The 22,233-nt window shown below is 42.4% G+C and overlaps 1 protein-coding gene across 3 annotated transcripts in view; it reads right to left on the reverse strand.

The window, feature by feature from the left end:
- Positions 1-3,996: 3,996 nt before the first annotated feature.
- Positions 3,997-22,233, reverse strand: part of LOC141156963 (dynein axonemal intermediate chain 3-like) — a 46,917-nt gene continuing 28,680 nt past the window's right edge. The window contains exons 14-24 of one of the 3 annotated variants that reach the window (XM_073643565.1): positions 19,732-19,854; positions 17,322-17,395; positions 15,345-15,492; positions 13,005-13,092; positions 10,495-10,625; positions 8,907-8,970; positions 8,514-8,644; positions 7,475-7,679; positions 6,895-6,986; positions 4,511-4,633; positions 3,997-4,379 (exon numbers count right to left, since the gene is read on the reverse strand). In XM_073643565.1, coding sequence (XP_073499666.1) covers positions 4,245-4,379; positions 4,511-4,633; positions 6,895-6,986; positions 7,475-7,679; positions 8,514-8,644; positions 8,907-8,970; positions 10,495-10,625; positions 13,005-13,092; positions 15,345-15,492; positions 17,322-17,395; positions 19,732-19,854 — 1,314 coding nt within the window. In that variant the 3' untranslated portion in view covers positions 3,997-4,244. The remainder of the gene's footprint in view (positions 4,380-4,510; positions 4,634-6,894; positions 6,987-7,474; positions 7,680-8,513; positions 8,645-8,906; positions 8,971-10,494; positions 10,626-13,004; positions 13,093-15,344; positions 15,493-17,321; positions 17,396-19,731; positions 19,855-22,233) is intronic. The other 2 variants (XM_073643564.1, XM_073643567.1) reach the window with 2 other exon arrangements.

Genomic DNA, 22,233 nt, shown 5'->3' on the forward strand with positions numbered 1-22,233 from the left:
ACTTCTGATTTTACATAACAAAAAATGGACATATTGGGTATAGTCGTAATCATATTGATGATGAGTCTCATATTGTAAGGTTGTTTTTACCAAAAAAAAGTACACTGTAAAAACAATTCTCAAAAAACAATGTCAGAATTGGGTTTTCCTTTCACAATTTCACCACACTTGGAATTTTTTTCCCATTATCCAGTACACTATGTGCTAAAATGAATGGTGACATTCAAGAGTATAACTCGTCCTTCAAAAAACTAGTCCTGATATGTCCATGTGGACAGAAAAATAACAGTCATGGCTCTGGAAGAAGGGGAGAAAAAAACAGAAATTGGCCGCAGCATGAAGGGGTTAATGTATAACTATCGTTTCAGGAGAACTTGCAGCTTAATGTCAGTATCGGCCTCTCGCTCCTCCCCCTCCAGAGAATTTTATGAGCACCAACTGCCATCTCCTATCTCAGTAATGTGAAATTAGGAGTGAAAGATCAGTACAGGAGAAGAAAGGAAATCTATTAAAAGTTTTTCTTTTTCACTTTTAATAAATAAAATAATGTTTTATATCAAAAAGAAAAAAAAGTCTTTGTTCCGCATACTGAACAATCACAGCCCAGCTTCCACGTTTTGGGTTCCATAGCAAAGACTATTATGATGCCAGGTTGTGACACTTATGCCATTTCTATGACTATTTTGGTCAATTCCTCACCACCTGGTTTACTAAAAATGCCACCCCTCTATAGAGGGGAGTCCTGTGTCAAACACCATACAACACCAATGGAGATGAGATCAACCAGTTGTGCCTGTTTATAATGGCCCCATTGCAGCCCATGGGCCACATCCATGGTGGATATAAAAGGGCATCACATTGGCTGCATCTATTGTAATGGTTAAAGGTCATTATTCAGACATAGAACTAACGACAGCAGTTATAGTCATCATTTTTTATTATTTTCATTATTGGACCATTTCCTTTTAATGATAATTCAACTTGTCAAATGGCTGTTTTGAAAATAACTAAAAGTACGCAGATTGTTTACATTTAAAAATTAATACTTGATTCCTATTGGCTGCTGGAAGTCCCTCCCATTTAGAATGCCCGAGTAGAACGCTCATAATCGTTGCCGCGGAAACAAATCGTTGATGCAGTGACGGCGGTTGGAGAGACAGCATCTCGTTTTGCGATTCTCCAAATTTTGCAAAATGTTTTGCATTTTATTTGAATTGTGTTCGAACGTCTTGAGATTTTCAGAAGGGCAGTACGTCATCACATCAGGTCAGATCTTTAGCAGCTTATGTACATTAAATGTAATATATTGGGAGAAGAAAAGCCGCCCAAAACAGATTTTGTGTGGCCAGATGCCCTTCATGAACGGAGGCGGTTAGTGGATGTTGGAATCTCCTATCCAAAATTTGCACCATCATCTCCTAAAAAGTGTACAAAAACTACCCATGTTAATATATAGAGATGACCAGGCCTTCAAAAATCATAGGCATTGACTTTGTATGATCATCTCCATGGTCATGTAGGTTTCTTCCAGGTTCTTCAAATTCTACAACACAAAAATATCTTGGCCCAATATGTCCGTGGAGACAGACATGCGGTGCGTCTTCTCAGACCGCAGCATGTCAATTTCTCTAGTCTCCACATGCGAAATTTTATCAGTGCAATGTATAGGATGCGGTGAATCCGCATGTGTTCAATGAACAAATGCAGATTCACCTGCGTGCAGCGCTTTGGACGCAGCATAAAGTATACTGTGTTCAAAGAGCCGCCAGAAAGGACCGTGTGCACATACCCTTAGTATCATCCAAAATAGAAGAAGAAAACCGTTCTAGATATTCTAGTCTCGGATGGGAAGTTTGGTGGGATGATAATGGAGTTTAGACGTCACCCTGAGCAGGACCCCCTGTACCCCTCTAACCTTCCAAATAAGCACAGTCTGTCTTCCTTAGAGCAGAGGATCTTCCTTCTTGCTTGGGTTGGTCTTAAACAGTCTTTAACTCCCACCATGTCTTCAGTTAGCCTTGGGCTCATGCACTCGGATGGTCACTCACTAGAGGCTTCTATGGGGTGATCAGAGACTAGATACATATTCAGTTACCTACTCAAATTTATATATATATTTATTTTTTTTAAGGCACATGCATTTTTTTTAAATTACTAATATATATAAATATATTAGTAATTTAATTTAAAAACAAAATTGGTGCCTTAAAAAATCCCAAATTTTGGTGCTCGTAATTTGTGCAATAAAATTAGAAACTTTGGAAAAGTTTGGAAAGCGTGTGCGGTGTTAACAGGGAGGGATGATGGCCACAATCAGATCAATATAGATCAAATATTCATTATGGTAGAAACGGGCACAAATAATACAGTGATTTCAATTTCTGTATTTAGAAGAAAATGTGAAATTTATTAAAGAGCGTGCGTCTTCTAATAAATTTGTGCATTTTCCTCTGCTGCACTTTGGTTTAAAATTGATGGATGAAACACAAGTCACAACAAGTCTCCCCAAAATACTTTCAGATACGTGATACCTGGTCACTTATAAACACAGTTTACATGGGAGGAGGACTGGATGTGAAACAGTATCAGTCTTGTCAATAGCGCCATTCTTGTCAATAGGCTGGGTCTGGTATTGCAGCTCGGCCCCATTCCAGCTGGAAAAAATACAGGAACTATTCAGGATTTTCTTCCCCTCCAAACAACCACCACTGTCTGACAGTTCTGCTCTAGAACTTCCTAAAGTTCAGGAGGTTCATCCCTCTTCATTATGGACTGAATGCACATAGGGCTACTCCTCTCCATAGGCCCCACAATAAGAGGGGAAGGTAAAGGCCCATGGGGCATTCTCTGTGGCCCACTTGTCTCTTCCCATTGGATGTAGCCAACAAATACCTGGTGTGAGCACAGTGACTTATTCCTGGTGTATGTTCCTCCATAGATAATAACTGCAATATTAATTTCCGACAGGTTTGAATATAGACCTATCAGCTCTACTACCACCGATAAGACGTAGAAGACCAAGAATTAACGACCGGCAAAGAAGGATTTTCATCCAAAGAGTCCAGAGGGCCGGATACCGCGAGCTGGCAATGGGAGGATAAATGGTATGACACCGCCTTATAGGCACGTGCCCACCGACCCACACACGTGTATGTACATCCAAGCACCCAAAACATATCACAGAAAACTCCGGACCCTCTTACTAAGGAAAAAAAATCAGTCACGTAGATGATTATGTGACACTGCCACGTGGGCCACATCGATGCAATCTTTGCATGCCCGGCTCATATTGCATCTCCCTAATGCACATTGAGCCACGCCAGCATTGTCTGAGCTAGGCCGCTCTTAAAGGAGTTGTGCCATATACATCACTGTATGATCAATGGGGATCAGAGTGCAGGGGTCCTCACCGATCACGAGAATAGGAGTCTCATAGTCCCCTGACGCCACTGCTTCACTCACTGTCCATGGGAGTGGTGGTCACATACGTGCAGTACTGCTCCCATAGAAGTGAATGGAGTGTACCATACATGTCTGATGGATCAGAATTCCACCTAAAAGAGACGATCAAGAAAATCGAGCAGCCTTGCTGCTAGTTTTTGACTGCTGGACCAGAGCCCTGCAAATTTCTTCCTACCTTCCGATATTCTCGACACCTCTTCTGCTTTGTGCCACAACATCATAGCGTTGCAAGGCCTACTAATCAGAAGAGGCACCGAAGATGTGAGCAGATAGGAGGAGGTTCTCCGGGCTCGGATCCAGTGACCATGGCTACTAATGTGGTCACTGGACCAGAGTCCTAATCTTTTAGCTCAATTATCACTTTAATAAATTAATTGAGACAAAAAATGTCCCTACTTGGATGACGGGAGACTCCACCAGCACATTGGGTGATAGAGACCTGGGGAGAAAGCGAGAGGTTCACCTTAAATAGTGTCAGAACGCTCCTAATTCTTTTCAACACAACTTTATTTGTACAGTCCAGAAGAACACATTTTATATGATCCATCAGACTAGCGGTGGATGTAAATATATGTTACACACCGGTGATCCACAACCTGTGACTTTACAACTGTTGCAAAAACTATGACTCCCTGCACGCTGGGATTTGTAGTCTTTGCAATATCTGCAGAGCCCCAGGTTGGGGGTGACCGCAGTACACCACAGTACAATGTATGCGCTGGGTTTTTACTATTCTGTAGCTTTGAAGAATACAAACATCTGTCATTATGAGAATTAGGTTTTCACAGTTCTTTTTCATTCTCTTTCTTAATCCCCAGACCGATCAGCACAGAGCTCTCCAGGGCCAAGTATGTGCCGTACTCTCGGCTTATCTCCTCCTCGAGCTGCTCCTTTGACTTCACCGGTGGAGAGATTTCCTAGACATAAATAGGACAGAGTTATACTCGACTTCCTTCTCTTATCCTACATGATCACTCATGGATATAAAAACAAGTAGAAGTGACGGCACAAAGTGCAAGAGCTGAGCAGTGTGGAGCGAGATACTTACGCTTTTCTTGCTGTGCTCCTTCAGCTCCAGCGTTCTCTTCTCTGCAGCCCGAAATGTCTTTCTCTGTTCATAATATTCCAAATGACTGACCTCCCTGTCCAAGTAATGCAGGACCGCGGTGCTCTGCAGAAGAGAAAGGAGAATATTGCTGCGGACATGTTCCCACAATTGCAGACGGGACAACCCATAGCGGATCTTACAATGCAAGCTGCCAATGCCACCGTTGCAAATTTCCTCATAGTGGTAGAAGAAGCCATTGGTCAGGAAAAACAAATTCACCAATTCAGCTGCAACCAGCAGCTTTAGCAGAGGACCTCAATTATGAAGTCCAGATATTAGACCCTTCCACTGTTCCCAGTTGTTGGGGTCAATACTACTTCTTCACTAACTCTACTAGTGCCCATGTTTCCCTGGCATGGTGCCATGGAGTCACAGCTGTCAACTGGACCTAAATGGTTTCAACCAAGGAGCCAGGGCCAAAGAGCCAGTTGTGAAACTGGGCACAGACACAAACATTTATGTCTATAGGATTTACCAATAGTATATGAGACTGTTGGTTTTCCTTGGGGCGGACAAGGACCCAACACGGTGGCCCTTTTCTTGTCCAAGCCTCTTATATTCACTGGAAAGGCCCAGGAGGAATCAGGACTGATCAATATTTCTGACAGTCATTATATGTATATGGTAAAGCACCTAAAAGGCTTCAAAGGGGTTGTCAACCTTCAAGATTCCCTTTACCATAGAGGAACCTATGAAATTACCCTGATTACATGGTGTCTTGCGATGCAAGCTGCCAATGCCACCACTGCAAATTTTCATGTAGGCCTGGTGGCGAATGGTAGAAGAAGCCATAGGTCAGGAAAAATGAATTCACCAATTCAGCTGCAACCAGTAGCTTTAGCAGAGGACCTCAATTATGGAGTCCAGACATTAGACCCCTCCACTGTTTCCAGTTCTTGGGCTCAATACTTCTTCACTTACTCTACTAGTGCCAATGTTTTCCTGGCATGGTGCCATCGAGTCACAGCAGCCAATTGGACCTAAATGGTTTCAACCAAAGAACCAGGGTAAAAGAGCCAGTTGTGAAGCTGGGCACAGACACAGACATTTATGTCTATAGGACTTACCAATAGTATATGAGACTCTTGGTTTTCCTTGGGGCAGATAAGGACCCAACATGGTGGCCCTTTTCTTGTCCAAGCCTCTTATATTCCCTGGAAAGGACCAGGAGGAATCAAGACTGATCAATATTTCTGACAGTCATTATATGTATATGGTAGAGTGCCTAAAAGGCTTCAAAGGGGTTGTCAACCTTCAAGAATCACTTTACCATAGAAGAACCTATGAAATGACCCTGATTACATGGTGTCTTGCAATGCAAGCTGCCAATGCCACCGCTGCAAATTTTCATGTAGGCCTGGTGGCGAATGGTAGAAGAAGCCATTGGTCAGGAAAAACAAATTCACCAAATCAGCTGCAACCAGCAGCTTTAGCAGAGGACCTCAATTATGGAGTCCAGACATTAGACCCTTCCACTGTTTCCAGTTGTTGGACTCAATACTTCTTCACTTACTCTATTAGTGCCCATATTTTCCTGGCATGGTGCCATCGAGTCACAGCTGTCAACTGGACCTAAATGGTTTCAGCCAGAGTCAAAGAGCCAGTTGTGAAGCTGGGCACAGACACAGACATTTATGTCTATAGGATTTACCATTAGTATATGAGACTCTTGGTTTTCCTTGGGGCGGACAAGGACCCAACATGGTGGCCCTTTTCTTGTCTAAGCCTTTTATAATCCCTGGAAAGGACCAGGAGGAATCACGACTGATCAATATTTCTGACAGTCATTATATGTATATGGTAAAGCACCTAAAAGGCTTCAAAGGGGTTGTCAACCTCAAGAATCCCTTTACCATAGAGGAACCTATGAAAATACCCTGATGACATGGTGTCCCATGCTCGGACCACTATTGATCAGTGGTAATTTGCAAAAACAATAAAACAAACCTTGCCGAATGTGTTAAACTCACTGCAGTGCCACCATAGGACAACATGAAGTATCACTAGTAGTACGTTCAGTCCTAACGCCAGCGTGTCAGTGCGCATGATACACGAGAAACATTTAAACTGGCACGTGAGGCTGGTATAGACACCGAAAAAGGGGTAAAAAATGGTTTGTCAAAGATTCTTGTTATTAAAGCATCTTCCTGAGTTACAGTAAATGTACGACCACAGAAAGATGCAAGAGTGAAATGTAATAGAAGAAAAGCAAAGATTGTGCAAGTCTATAGGAGGCCGGAGCAAATCACATCGGCAGCAATAAAATAACACTTTCCTCGTTTATTAATGTGTTCAATATATGAAGACTCTGTCCCCGAACCAACCTCATTAGCGGACGGGTGATGTAAGGTCCACGGGATCTGTAATACATGGAGGGTCCCGCTGTCATCGGCCACGGCCAGGAAATGCTGCTTTGCTGCAATAAATAAGATGTAATTCATTATTTTGAGTCTGTATCTGTTTTGGTCTCACAATATAATTCCTTATCCTTGGGCATGTGCGAGAAATCCTTGAAGAGGTTGTCTCACAAAAACAACCCCTGTTATGGCATATGGGCATTGTAGATGGGGGTCAACAAATGAGGGCAGCCCCCCCGTCTATGGGCCAAAATAGAGCTGATTTGTACAAGCAGCTTCCGCTCCGGCAGACCTGCGACTGCAAAGAAGTCACCGGTGTCGTCTGATCCGCTCATTTATTACCCTCTGAAGTCTTCCCCCTTCTGTTTGTGAATGAGAAAGAAAAGGGGATAGATGAATAGATAGATGAGAGTGACACATGACTGCAGGATCAGACTACACATAGTTTACTTGTAGTCTGTAACCATGGAGACACATTGGTCTGCACTGCACCTGCATACACGAAAAGGCCATATCATCATCATTTTTGTATTATTTCAGCTGTTACCTGACATGATCCAGGGTTTAATGCAGGTGATGGCCGCTGCTGATATGTTCTGCGTCTGAGACGGCTCATGTGTCTTCTCCAGTAAGTCCCAGATATCCACATTTCCATCTTCCTTGCCGATGAAGAAGACGCCGGGCCTGGACAGTGACCAGTGGGCTGCGGTGTACCTCTTCTGAGTGCAACACGACTGCAGGATCGGTCCGCTCTGCGAAAGAAAGATGCAATAAAAAAATGAAAATACAAAATAAAATGTTATATAAATATGAAAAAAGTTATTGCAGTGTCTATAACAAACATCCATTTTATTTTATGTTCATTAATATTCCAGAGCCCGTTCATCACGCCGTCCTACGTGTTTCAGAGAGATATGTCATTAGTCATGGCCTAAAATTATCATACATGGTCAACACTGTTGAAAAAAAATGTCAGGGTTGCTGTTTTGTGTTCATTCCACCGTCCCAAAAAATTAAAAATGATCAAACACTTAAATGAAACCCAAGATGCTGCCGCAGGCTCTCGTTCACACGTCCGTTTACACTTTCCTTTTCTTTGCCCTGTTTTTAAGAACAGATAAATGGAATATATGTCCAAAACGGATCCGCTGCATAACCGAGGCAAATGGAAGCACTGGGCCACGTTGGGTCGTATGGGGTCCATCTTGGTTTTTAAAATGTAAGAAAAAGAGCAGCGTGCAAAAAAAATTTTTTCTAAATACAGCACATAATAGAACTCAGACATACCCCCTAATAATCAATGCGGCCCCTCTGATTGCATTTCCATCAGTTATCCAGCAGATACATTTTGGACAAGAATTCTGCTATGGAGAGGAGCTCCGTCCACCATGATAATGTTGTGTTATTCCCTTCCTGCAGCAGGAGACCAAGGAGACATTTATTTCGGGGGTTTATAGGGCCCGAGAGTTATAGGGGCAGGACCTGCACTAGTTATGGATCCCGGGGTAGGTTCTGGGAGGAGCGCACTTCCCTGATCTCTTATATTATGTGATGGGGGTCCATCTGCCCAGAATAGTAATACTCACAGTGACTCCTTCCTTCCAGATAGCGAAGTTCCAGCCCCCGACGGTGAGTGCAAAGTCCTTCAGAAATGCAGATCTTTGCACAGTGTGGACCAGTCCATCATGGATGCCGTGTCTCTGCGAGGGTTTAGCACCTGCAAATACCAAAATTCAATCCACAGTCAGTGGATACACTGGAGATAATGCTATGGGAGACGCTACATGCCCTTCCAATAATTGTGCAGTTTATAAAATGTTGCTGCCATGTCCAGATGGTGAATTTACTTATAAAAAGACTATGATCCTGAAACTGCACTAAAAGTATATAACAAAGGTTCTAGACCCAAGAAAATGGAGGAGGGTCCAGGATGGGTCTATGGACCACTGATGTATATAGTGTATATACAGACAACTCACTGATGTGTCTTCCAGTGTCTCCGTCCTTTTCCATCTTCCAGTCTGTGTACAGCAGCTCCCCGTCCTGTAGTAAGATGGACAGAGTGGACAATGGCGTGTTATATTGTCACTAATATATACACAAGACATATGGCCGCTCTCACCATTCCCAAAGTGCAGATCCAGTGAATGTCAGATAAGATGACCATACTTGTTAGATGGCTGGCACCAATCAGCCATTCCTCTGACCCCTCAATACATAGCTGGGTTCAACAAAACAATGGTATATCTCCAATGAGAACAAAGGTTCGGCCATGCTGGAGCCCATTGTACCTGATCCCTCTTCCCCCTACATCTGCCATTAGGAGAGAGTTCAAACCCCTCTCGATGGTCGGCCGGTGACTTCAGCCGACGTTCGTCTCATGTGTGTACTGCACCTTTATAAATGATCTGAGGGGATTAATCAGTATTATATTCCCTGAAATGCTGGTTATCACAGTTCCCCAACCAGTGGCTCAGGGGCCACGTGTGTCTCTTGGGTCCCCGGCATGTGGCTCTTTAAGAAACAATCGTATCAGTGTCAAAACCATATCACTTGTAGTATAGCTGAAAAGTGACAAAAAACGCACAATAGGACATCACCCGGGCAATAAATGCTGTAGATAGTCTGGTATTGCTCACCAGGCTGGGTTGTATCAGGCACAACTCCTATGCAGGTATAGAAATCAGCTGCGCCGTATACCGGAATAAAACCAGCAGTAAATGCAATAGTAGAGAGGGATATACGGATAATTCTGCTACTGGTCAAGAAGATATCCAATGGCGATGATGGTGTTGAACAAAGAGCAGTTTTATTAACCAACGCGTTTCAGTCATTGCAGTCATTGTGTTTTTCTCCTGATGAAGGAGTTTGTTCAACTCTGAAATGCGTTAATTAATAAAACGGCTCTTTGCTCAACACCATCATCTCCATTGGATATCTTCTTGATCAGCAGCAGAATTATCCGTATATCCCTTTCTACTATATAAATAATTGTCCACTTTTACGATTTACACTGTGTTCCAAATTATTATGCAAATAATATTTTCTCAGATTTTCCCAAATTACCTGGGAATTGCAGTCATTGTAATTTTCCAGTCAAATAACTATTAGAGTACAATTGAAAGGTTTTTGTACAAACTGCCTATGATAACAGTATATTTTTAAAAACATAAAAAACTCAAACTGCACTCAAAATGCATTATCATGCATGAAAATGATCTTGCTGCGGAATGCACGGTTCTTCTTCTTGAACCATGGAAGGAAGTGCTGTTTGAGAAACTTTAAAGCTGCATGGATCTCTCACTCATTGCTTGAGTATTGTGTCTAGCTGTTAGCCTAGTTTCCAGTCTCCAAGCTCCTGACCATTCTTACCTAGATTGTTCTCACCTATCTACGGATTGTTTCCTACAACTCCTTTTTGCTAACTACAAGAACTTTTACTAACGCTTGCTGTTCCTGCTTGGGCTCCTTTGGCCACTGGTTTTCAGCAGTACAAGGCCAGTAGTATAACATTTGCTGACATTTACCAAGCGCTACCGTCTGTATCTCAAAGATGGAAGCACTCACTTCAGTTCCGGCAAAATAACTGGTGTTGACGTCCTCCAGAATTTTGCTGTTCTTGGCCGAGGCCGCTCTTAAACTGCTGTAATGAATGGATCCCTCGGATTTCTCCTCTTTGATCGGAGTCTGTAGTTTATCTACACACGATAGAGAGAAAGGAGAGAATAAGTAATATTACAGATGTGCTATGAATATATATGGCTGTGTAAGCCCAGAGCGATCTGTCAGACCCATACAGCCAGGAATCATTATGTCCAAGAGGCCACCTCACCGGCAGAGTATGGGGCGCTGGTGGTGGCAGCAATGGTCCTGGGAGATCACCATCGCTCACTATAGATCTTCCTCGCCTTAAGCCTTTCTTAAGAACATATCACACTGAATCCTCCAAGACAATGGATGTCCTGTCTTTAGGAGCGGCCGTCACTGTTTGATCAGTGGGGGTCGCCCTATCTTATGGAGATACCTGACATCAGGGATCCCGTGCAGAGCCCTGTCCAGAATACAGGGAGGTGCACATGCCAACCTCCGCTCCATTCATTGCCTATGGGACTAGTAGAGAAGGAAGAGTACATCGCTCGGCTATTTCCATCAGTCCCACTGACGTCCTGCTTAGGGATGTCCTCCATGCTTGATTATCTATGAAGGAATGTCGTTTTCTGACCAGGCCACTGCTTGCCCAGAATAGATCCTTTCCTCATCCTTTATCTTTTTCACCGAGGATGTATTATCACAAATCTAAGGAACGGTGGTTCCTGCGAGGACGGCCAGCATCCTGCTATTAATGGCGGCAGAATGGATCAGTGTCACATGAAGAAGCTGTGAGTTCCTGAATGTGATATCCTGAGGTTTCGGCGCTGAATGACCACGTGACGGAATTAGACTCAGGAGGAGAATGGCGTGTGCCGGGGAAACGTTGGCCGCGGCTCTGGAATGCCCGAGTCTGGCTGTAAAACAAGCCTGAGGCTTCCGCATTCCCCCCTGGGAAGTGTAGACCCCATTGTCCTCATAGGAGCGCGGTCCGGGGATACAACGCAGGACTGCAGGAACAGGAGCCGGCTGTGGGGGCAGAGGCCTCGCTGTCTGTGGGCCCCAATAATAGGGCCACAAAATGTAACCTCCCAGCATATATAAGCTAGGGTGATAAAACAGTGACCTATACTACAGTAAACTCAGGAATGGACGATACAATGGGCAGAAGGGGCAACTGGACTGGGGCACTGCAATTTAAAGGGGTATTATTACCACCCACTTTGCAATACAAAATGTAATGTCCCTGCTTGCTCATATGCCAACATGGCATCCAGAAAACACAGCAATCTTCTCCCTGTGCGGAGTCACATATCTGTAGCGTCATTCTAACATCTTAGATGTCTTATAGGGAAAGTAAAGGAGGAACTGCGGATGCTCATCCTACATAAAGATGGATAGGAGAGAACGTATCTACTGACAACAGTCCTTACACAATGGCTTGTACTGTTTAGCACAGTATGGCGGTATTATTACATTTGGAACAGTATGGCGGTATTATTACATTTGGCACTGTATGGCAGCATCATTATATTTGACACTGTATGGCAGTATTAATATATTTGGCATTGTATGGTGGTATTATATTTGGCACTGTTTGATGGAATTATTACACTTGACACTGGCGGAATTATTATATTTGGCATTGTATGGTGGCATTATTATATTTGGCACTATGGTAGTATTATTATATTTGGCACTGTATGGTAGTATTATTATATTTGGCACTGTATAGTGGCATTATTATATTTGCCACTATGGTAGTACTATTATATCTGGCACTGTATGGTAGAATTATTATATTTTTAACTGTATGATGGCATTATTATATTTGGCACTGTATGGTGGCATTATTACATTTGGCATTATGGTAGTATTATTATATTTGGCATTATGGTAGTATTATTATATTTGGCAGTGTATGGTAGTAGTATTATTATATTTGACACTATGGTAGTATTCTTATATTTGGCACTGTATGGTGGCATTATTATATTTGGCATTGTATAGTGGTATTATATTTGGCACTGTTTGATGGCATTATTACATTTGACACTGACGGAATAATTATATTTGCCACAGTATGGTGCCATTATTATATTTGGCACTATGGTAGTATTATTATATTTGGCACTGTATGGTGGATTATATTTAGAACTATATGGTAGTGTTATATTTGGCAGTGTATGGTGTCATTATTATATTTGGCATTGTATGGTGGTATCATATTTGGCACTGTATGGCGGTATTATTATATTTGGCACAGTGTGGCACTTATTTGGATTGTATTGTGACTATTAGTGGCTACTTCTCTCCTTACAAAACATGGCAGTAGTCTCAACAGATCCTGCCCTGGACTATATGATATTTCCCAAGTATTCTGCTCAGAGACTGCGTCACTCATAAATCATGGAGTACTCGAGTCACATCATGTGCCCGGCCATCCATCGAGGTGGGATCCACCTGAGAGAGCACAGAGCTGGTCTTACCTGCCGTCCTGCAGTGATGATGCTCATCTCTAAGGCTGATTTTGATGGGGCTGAACTCTCCTCCTGTCTCAATCTTTGGAATTGAAGTCTTAAAATAGAAAGAAATAACAGCAAATGATTGTTAGAAGTACAAAACTGCAAAATTCCTTATAAAAGATGAAGCTCCAAACCACGCACAGCTATTGTTATAAAATCTGTCCAACTAAAGCCACCACTAGAGGGAGCTCAAGAGATCAGATAATACTGTATATACATTGAACTGAACAAAAAGTCAGTATACAGTGAGCACAGAAGCCCCCCCCCCCCCCCAGTGGGAGTAGCAGATAATCACAATGCTGTCATATAATTGCAGGGCACTAGAAGCTATACACAAAAATAAGAGCACCGATTCATATAAAGTTTTTGCAGAAATTAAAAATGTTAAACCATCAAATGAGATGGTGTTAAAAGGCAGATATTACCTTCAATGCACGAAAAGAAAAAGTTTGGTCACTTTGTATGTACATTTTATTATTTATCTTACACTAATGTTAAGTTATAGTGCTGGATTCACAATTCTGTAGCTTTCAGAGCTGAAATCTCCCAGCATGCCCCAGGATAGTAATTTCCATTCACAGTAATGCCTATTTACACCAGGTGATGTATAACAATCTAATGTGGAAACAGCTATCACTGCATCACAGGAGCTCGGCTTGTTGACCGTTTACAGTATGAACCAACAGAATTATGAATGCAGCTCTGGAGAATAAGGCTATGTGCACACATTGAATATTTACAGCAGATTCTTCTGCAGCAAAAACAGTAAAATACACGTCTGTGATGCCTGTCTGCAATTAAAAAAATGTTGCATTAAGTTTCCTGCCAGGGAAGTAAATGAGGGGGAAATGCTATATATTTTTTTTTTGCATCCAGAATAAGTGACAGCGACCAGACATGATGGAGAAAGTGCCGGAGCCGCTCTAATAGGACAATAATCCTGGCCGGGGATTATCCGCAGATCCTTCTTCCGGTCATCTCTGGATCGGCTTTTCTTCTTTCTTCATAATCTAATACAAGCACCAAAATGACAGCTGTAGCATCAGATATTGTTATTTAGAGGATGCATGTATATACTGGTGTATGTGGGGGCAGAAATGTATATATGTGAAGGGGAACCACCGTTATAGGAACAGATATCCCAAATTCATGGAAGCATTGGCCCCCTACTTGTCAGGCACCAGCAGCACCATACGGACAATGCCGGTACTTTCGGGTGGATATGCTCTGGCCTGAGCTTACAGGATAAATCTGAACAGGGCCCTGTAGGTACACGGCTTCTGGAGTATTAACAATAGGTAGAGAAGCATTGGCACAAGCATGGGCTCTAAATGCACCCGCTAGGCCAGCTGCAAACCTATCACTGTGCAAAAGCCATAACTTAAGGCCACGGCCCCGCTATCAGTATTTGGTCAGTATTTGGTCAGTATTTTTTCTCCGGAGTGGGAGCCAAAACCAGGTGAGGAACAATCAGAGAAAAGGTATAATAGAAACAAGTCATCAATTCTGCATTTATCACCCACTCCTGGTTTTGGCTCCCACTCCTGAGAAAAAAATACTGACCAAATACTGATAGTGGGGCTGTGGACTAAGAGGAGTTTTCTGCTTTCAGTAAACCCCTGGATGCAATTTGTTTTAAAATATCAAGCTGATCTTTTCTCACCCTCCCCGGGTCCAGCGCTGATATCATCTTGCCACCACTGCAGGTAATCACCCTCTGAGAGGCTTATGCTATCAACTCGGGAAGAGCCGCTGAGCTCAGTGATTGGCTGCAGCACTGACGATGTTATGTTGGCGCTGGGAGCAGCGGCAAAGATTCAGTGCTGGACCTGATGAGCTGGATAAAAACCCTTTAAAATTGTTCTTGTTTCTGCCCATTTTTCCCGCTGTGCTCGGAATACGACTGATGATTTCTCATACAATCTTCTCTGGCTTACTGCTGTTCTGTAAAACAGTCTGTGTCGCACAGGGAGGCAGTGTACTGTATAGCACTTATAGAATAACCTGTAGTCACACTGAAATGGCGGTGGTCGGGACAGGAAGGCAAGTGTCTGCCAGCGAGAAGCAGAGAAATACTAAGGGATTAGGATGGAGTTACTGTAGCCATAAAGGTGCCCAGGTATCTGCAGAGCAGCTGACAGCCATTTCTTCCAGACCCCGTACACCTGTGCTTCAGGGGGGAGAGTCGGGGGTCTCCATACAGGTTCGGATGACTTTCTCTAATGAGTATGGAGGCCCATGGGCCCATAATGTGACCAACAAGCAGTTAGTTAAGTTGGATCTTGTATCCTGATGGATCTGCACCTTGAGTAGTGGCCTCCAGATTAGATCGAGGTGTTTGAAGATATCCGGCACCCCGAGAGGAGCCGAGTGCTGGTTCTCCTCTTGCTTTCTGCTTGTCGGCGTCTGTAGATGAGTCTTGTGTGAGCGAATGTCCCAGAACATCACAGAACTGTAGAGGAGAAATGAGATTGTGTCAAAGGTAGACTTTAGCATGACCATACACATGAGATGAATCTTGGCCAAACCAATGTGTCTTTGAAAACTCTGGATCGCAGCATGATGTCTAGCTTTTGAGGATCTTTTGGTCTACTTCACTTTGTCAGGCAGGTCCTGGTTAAGTGATTTCTTGATTGAGAACAGGTGTGGCAGTGATCAGGCCTGTGTGTGGCTAGGGAAATTGAACTCAGCTTCCCAAAAATGTGATATACCACTATTAATTTATGTTTTAAGAGAGGGGGGCAATCACTTTTTCACACAGGACCCTGTAGGTTTGGATTTCTTTTTCCCTTAATAATAATGACCTTCATTCAAAAACTGCATTTTGTGTTTACTTGTGTTATCTTTGTCTAATATTTAAATTTGTTTTGTGATCTGAAACATTTAAGTGCGAAAAACATGCAAAAGAATAAGAAATCAGGAAGGGGGCAAACACTTTTCACACCAATGTATATCATCCTTCCTACAATCAGACGTCTCACTATAAGGCCAAATTCAGACGTCCATATATCATGTTCCAAGTAAGGACCACGATGCACGGAGCACCTGCAGTGGTGGACTTTTATTTGTAATAAAGGATTTTATTCAGGTTTATTACAATATGACTATGGGGTTAGTAATGGGGGCGTCTTATAGACACCCTCCATTACTAACCTGGGCTTCATGTCAGCTGCCAATACAAGGCTGACATGAACCCCAACCCTATTACCCCACTGCCACTGCACCAGGGCAAGTGGGAAGAGCGGAGGCTAAGCGCCAGAGTTGGCGCATCTTATTGATGCGCTATTTCTGGGGCCACTGAGGGCTGATCTCATTAGCCTCGGAAGGGGCCAGTATCCAAGGCCCCTTCCCTGGCTAGTAACATCAGCCCCCCGCGGTCAGCTTTCCCTCTGCTGGTTATGAAAATGATGAGGGAGCCCACACCATTATTTTTAATTTAATTCTTCATTTTACACTGGATGTAAACAGCGGGTGCTGAATACAACTCCCATCATTGTCTCCGAGATCAGCGCGAGCAGGGGACAATGATGAGAGCTGCCTCCAGCAGTCGGTGCAGGGGATCAGCGTGAACTGTACTGCTGATTCCCAGACGCCGGTACGTGTCACGCTGATAACACACGTATGTCATCTGTGTGTCATCTGTGTGCACGTGTGCAGCATGCATTTTCTGAGTGCTGCACCAAAAAACCTGTCATGTCTGCGGGTTTCTCACATGGACACACAGCCCATGTGACAAACCTGACATCTGCGCACACCCACTGAATACAATGGTTGTGGGTATGTCAGTATTTGCGGCCCTTTAAAAACGGACAGCATACGGACATACAAAACAGACCTGTGAATAGGGCTTTACAACGTGTAAAAGTAACCGCGTCGTCTGGAAATCATCAGGACAGGATTTTAGCCTTTGAGTTTGATTCCAGAAAAGTCTCAGTAAATCACAGGTTATGCGGCTTTTACAGAAACTCATTGTTTTCCAATATGGAAAAAAGTTGTGAGAGTTTTTGCAACTTTCCGAAACTTCTGAATAGAGAATATGCCAAATTGTCCAGCCATGAAGCCCGCTCTCCTGTATCAGCAGGCAGATTGTTGTTGGGGCGTATAGTAATTGGATGATGATTACTGTTATGGCAGCAAGATTTATCGTCACCCGGATTTCCAGAAATGATGGGTGTTATTGTTACATCATAAGAGAAAAGAACAACTCAATGACTTTTACTACAAGGAAGATCCAGAGCATCGTCTAATGGAAACCCGGAAAAGAAAAGTCACTCCACATACCAGTCAGGAGAACACGTGGCGAGCTGGACGCAGTAACCGCTTTTATTCTCATAAGGATATCCAGTCCGAGTTATCTGAAAAGTAAAAATCACACAAACTAATATGGATTTATTATAAAATATTGTTTGTATGAACGTAGGGTTACATGGCATTAAATCTCATAAAGGCCTAAAACCTGGAATGGATGGAGACAATTTTCTAAATACATTACTCATGCTGATCCTGAGTTACATCCTGTATTATACTCCAGAGCTGCACTCACTATTCTGCTGGTGCAGTCACTGTGCACATACATTACATTACTTATCCTGTACTGATCCTGAGTTACATCCTGTATTATACCCCAGAGCTGCACTCACTATTCTGCCGGTGCAGTCACTGTGTACATACATTACATTACTTATCCTGTACTGATCCTGAGTTACATCCTGTATTATACTCCAGAGCTGCACTCACTATTCTGCTGGTGGAATCACTGTGTACATACATTAGATTACTGATCCTGTACTGATCCTGAGTTACATCATGTATTATACCCCAGAGCTGCACTCACTATTCTGCTGGTGCAGTCACTATGTACATACATTAGATTACTGATCCTGTACTGATCCTGAGTTACATCATGTATTATACTCCAGAGCTGCACTCACTATTCTGCTGGTACAGTCACTGTGTACATACATTACATTACTGATCCTGTGCTGATCCTGAGTTACATCCTGTATTATACTCCAGAGCTGCACTCACTATTCTGCCGGTGCAGTCACTGTGTACATACATTAGATTACTGATCCTGTACTGATCCTGAGTTACATCATGTATTATACCCCAGAGCTGCACTCACTATTCTGCTGGTGCAGTCACTATGTACATACATTAGATTACCGATCCTGTACTGATCCTGAGTTACATCATGTATTATACTCCAGAGCTGCACTCACTATTCTGCTGGTGCAGTCACTGTGTACATACATTACATTACTGATCCTGTACTGATCCTGAGTTACATCCTGTATTATACCCCAGAGCTGCACTCACTATTCTGCTAGTGGAGTCACTATGTATATACATTACTTTACTTATCCTGTACTGATCCTGAGTTACATCCTGTATTATACCCCAGAGCTGCACTCACTATTCTGCTGGTGCAGTCGTGGTGTACATACATAACATTACTGATCCTGTACTGATCCTGAGTTACCTCCTGTATTATACTCCAGAGCTGCACTCACTATTCTGCTGGTGCAGTCACTGTGTACATACATTACATTACTGATCCTGTACTGATCCTGAGTTACCTCCTGTATTATACTCCAGAGCTGCACTCACTATTCTGCTGGTGGAGTCACTGTATACATACATTACATTACTGATCCTGCGTTACATCCTGTATTATACTCCAGAGCTGCACTCACTATTCTGCTGGTGCAGTCACTGTGTACATACATTACATTACTGATCCTGTATTGATCCTGAGTTACATCCTGTATTATACTCCAGAGCTGCACTCAATATTCTGCTGGTGCAGCCACTGTGTACATACATTACATTACTGATCCTGTACTGATCCTGAGTTACATCCTGTATTATACTCCAGAGCTGCACTCACTATTCTGCTGGTGCAGTCACTGTGTACATACATTACATTACTGATCCTGCGTTACATCCTGTATTATACTCCAGAGCTGCACTCACTATTCTGCTGGTGCAGTCACTGTGTACATACATTACATTACTGATCCTGTACTGATCCTGAGTTACATCCTGTATTATACTCCAGAGCTGCACTCACTATTCTGCTGGTGCAGTCACTGTGTACATACATTACATTACTGATCCTGTACTGATCCTGAGTTACATCCTGTATTATACTCCAGAGCTGCACTCACTATTCTGCTGGTGCAGTCACTGTGTACATACATTACATTACTGATCCTGCGTTACATCCTGTATTATACTCCAGAGCTGCACTCACTATTCTGCTGGTGCAGTCACTGTGTACATACATTACATTACTGATCCTGTACTGATCCTGAGTTACATCCTGTATTATACTCCAGAGCTGCATTCAATATTCTGCTGGTGCAGTCATTGTATCTATATAAAATGCATCCGTAATTTACATGTCGCATTTTGTAGATTTTTGAATATAAATGAATCTATGAGATGTAAATAGTGACATAAAATTGTAGAACAGTGATCTGAGTCGCTCCTCCTGTTGGACTCGCTGAGTGTCTCTTCCTTATGACACATCATGGCGGCGGTACATCTGCCAATATTCTGCATAGGAATCTGACACATCACAAGTCCTCTCATGCCGGACTTTTCCTCCCGATGTTCTGGACTTCGTCAGAGGAGTTTTTGAAAGAAAAAAAAAACATAAATAAAATAATTGGTGGCCAAAACTCACCTCAAAGTAGTCCGGGAGCCAGTGTAAGTCAGTGATCACCTCCCGGTGGCCGTGCTCTATAGAGGACACTGCGCAGTATCTCACCAGCGGAGAATCATGGGATTGCTTCACTTCCAGAGGTGTCTGTAGAAAGAAAAACAGCAATGTACCGGGCGGTAATAATATTACCAGTAATACACCAGGCGGTAATAATATTACCAGTAATACACCAGGCGGTAATAACATTACCAGTAATACACCAGGCGGTAATAATATTACCAGTAATACACCAGGCGGTAATAATATTACCAGTAATACACCAGGTGGTAATAACATTACCAGTAATACACCAGGCGGTAATAATATTACCAGTAATACACCAGGCGGTAATATTACCAGGAATACACCAGGCGGTAATAATATTACCAGTAATACACCAGGCGGTAATAATATTACCAGTAATACACCAGGCGGTAATATCAACAGTAATACACCAGGCGGTAATAATATTACCAGTAATACACCAGGCGGTAATAATATTACCAGTAATACACCAGGCGGTAATAACATTACCAGTAATACACCAGGCGGTAATAATATTACCAGTAATACACCAGGCGGTAAATTACCAGTAATACACCAGGCGGTAATAACATTACCAGTAATACACCAGGCGGTAATAACATTACCAGTAATACACCAGGCGGTAATAATATTACCAGTAATACACCAGGCGGTAATAATATTACCAGTAATACACCAGGCGGTAATAACATTACCAGTAATACACCAGGCGGTAATAATATTACCAGTAATACACCAGGCGGTAATAATATTACCAGTAATACACCAGGTGGTAATAACATTACCAGTAATACACCAGGCGGTAATAATATTACCAGTAATACACCAGGCGGTAATATTACCAGGAATACACCAGGCGGTAATAATATTACCAGTAATACACCAGGCGGTAATAATATTACCAGTAATACACCAGGCGGTAATATCAACAGTAATACACCAGGCGGTAATAATATTACCAGTAATACACCAGGCGGTAATAATATTACCAGTAATACACCAGGCGGTAATAACATTACCAGTAATACACCAGGCGGTAATAATATTACCAGTAATACACCAGGCGGTAAATTACCAGTAATACACCAGGCGGTAATAACATTACCAGTAATACACCAGGCGGTAATAACATTACCAGTAATACACCAGGCGGTAATAATATTACCAGTAATACACCAGGCGGTAATAATATTACCAGGAATACACCAGGCGGTAATATCAACAGTATTACACCAGGCGGTAATAATATTACCAGGAATACACCAGGCGGTAATAATATTACCAGGAATACACCAGGCGGTAATAATATTACCAGTAATACACCAGGCGGTAATATTACCAGTAATACACCAGGCGGTAATAATATTACCAGTAATACACCAGGCGGCAATAATATTACCAGTAATACACCAGGCGGTAATAATAAAAGTAATACACCAGGCGGTAATAATATTACCAGTAATACACCAGGCGGTAATAATATTACCATAATATACTGTATCAGGCATTAATGATAACAGTAATACACCAGGCGGTAATAATATTACCACTAATACACCAGGCGGTAATATTAACCCTATTATACCAGGTGGTAATAATAACAGTAATACACCAGGTGGTAATAATATTACCCGGAATACACCAGGCGGTAATAATATTACCAGGAATACACCAGGCGGTAATAATATTACCAGGAATACACCAGGCGGTAATATCAACAGTAATACACCAGGCGGTAATAATATTACCAGTAATACACCAGGCGGTAATATTAACCCTATTATACCAGGTGGTAATAATAACAGTAATACACCAGGCGGTAATAATATTACCAGGAATACACCAGGCGGTAATAATATTACCAGTAATACACCAGGCGGTAATATTAACCCTATTATACCAGGTGGTAATAATAACAGTAATACACCAGGCGGTAATAATATTACCCGGAATACACCAGGCGGTAATAATATTACCAGGAATACACCAGGCGGTAATAATATTACCAGTAATACACCAGGCGATAATAACATTACCAGTAATACACCAGGCGGTAATAATATTACCCGGAATACACCAGGCGGTAATAATATTACCAGGAATACACCAGGCGGTAATATCAACAGTAATACACCAGGCGGTAATAATATTACCAGTAATACACCAGGCGGTAATAATATTACCAGTAATACACCAGGCGGTAATAATATTACCAGGAATACACCAGGCGGTAATAATATTACCAGTAATACACCAGGCAGTAATAATAAAAGTAATACACCAGGCGGTAATAATATTACCAGTAATACACCAGGCGGTAATAATATTACCATAATATACTGTATCAGGAGTTAATGATAACAGTAATACACCAGGCGGTAATAATATTACCACTAATACACCAGGCGGTAATATTAACCCTATTATACCAGGTGGTAA

This window comes from Phyllobates terribilis, unplaced genomic scaffold, assembly GCF_046119375.1.
Source record: "Phyllobates terribilis strain yellow unplaced genomic scaffold, ASM4611937v1 Scaffold_8__6_contigs__length_399053987, whole genome shotgun sequence".
NCBI classification, from domain to species: Eukaryota; Metazoa; Chordata; class Amphibia; order Anura; family Dendrobatidae; genus Phyllobates; species Phyllobates terribilis.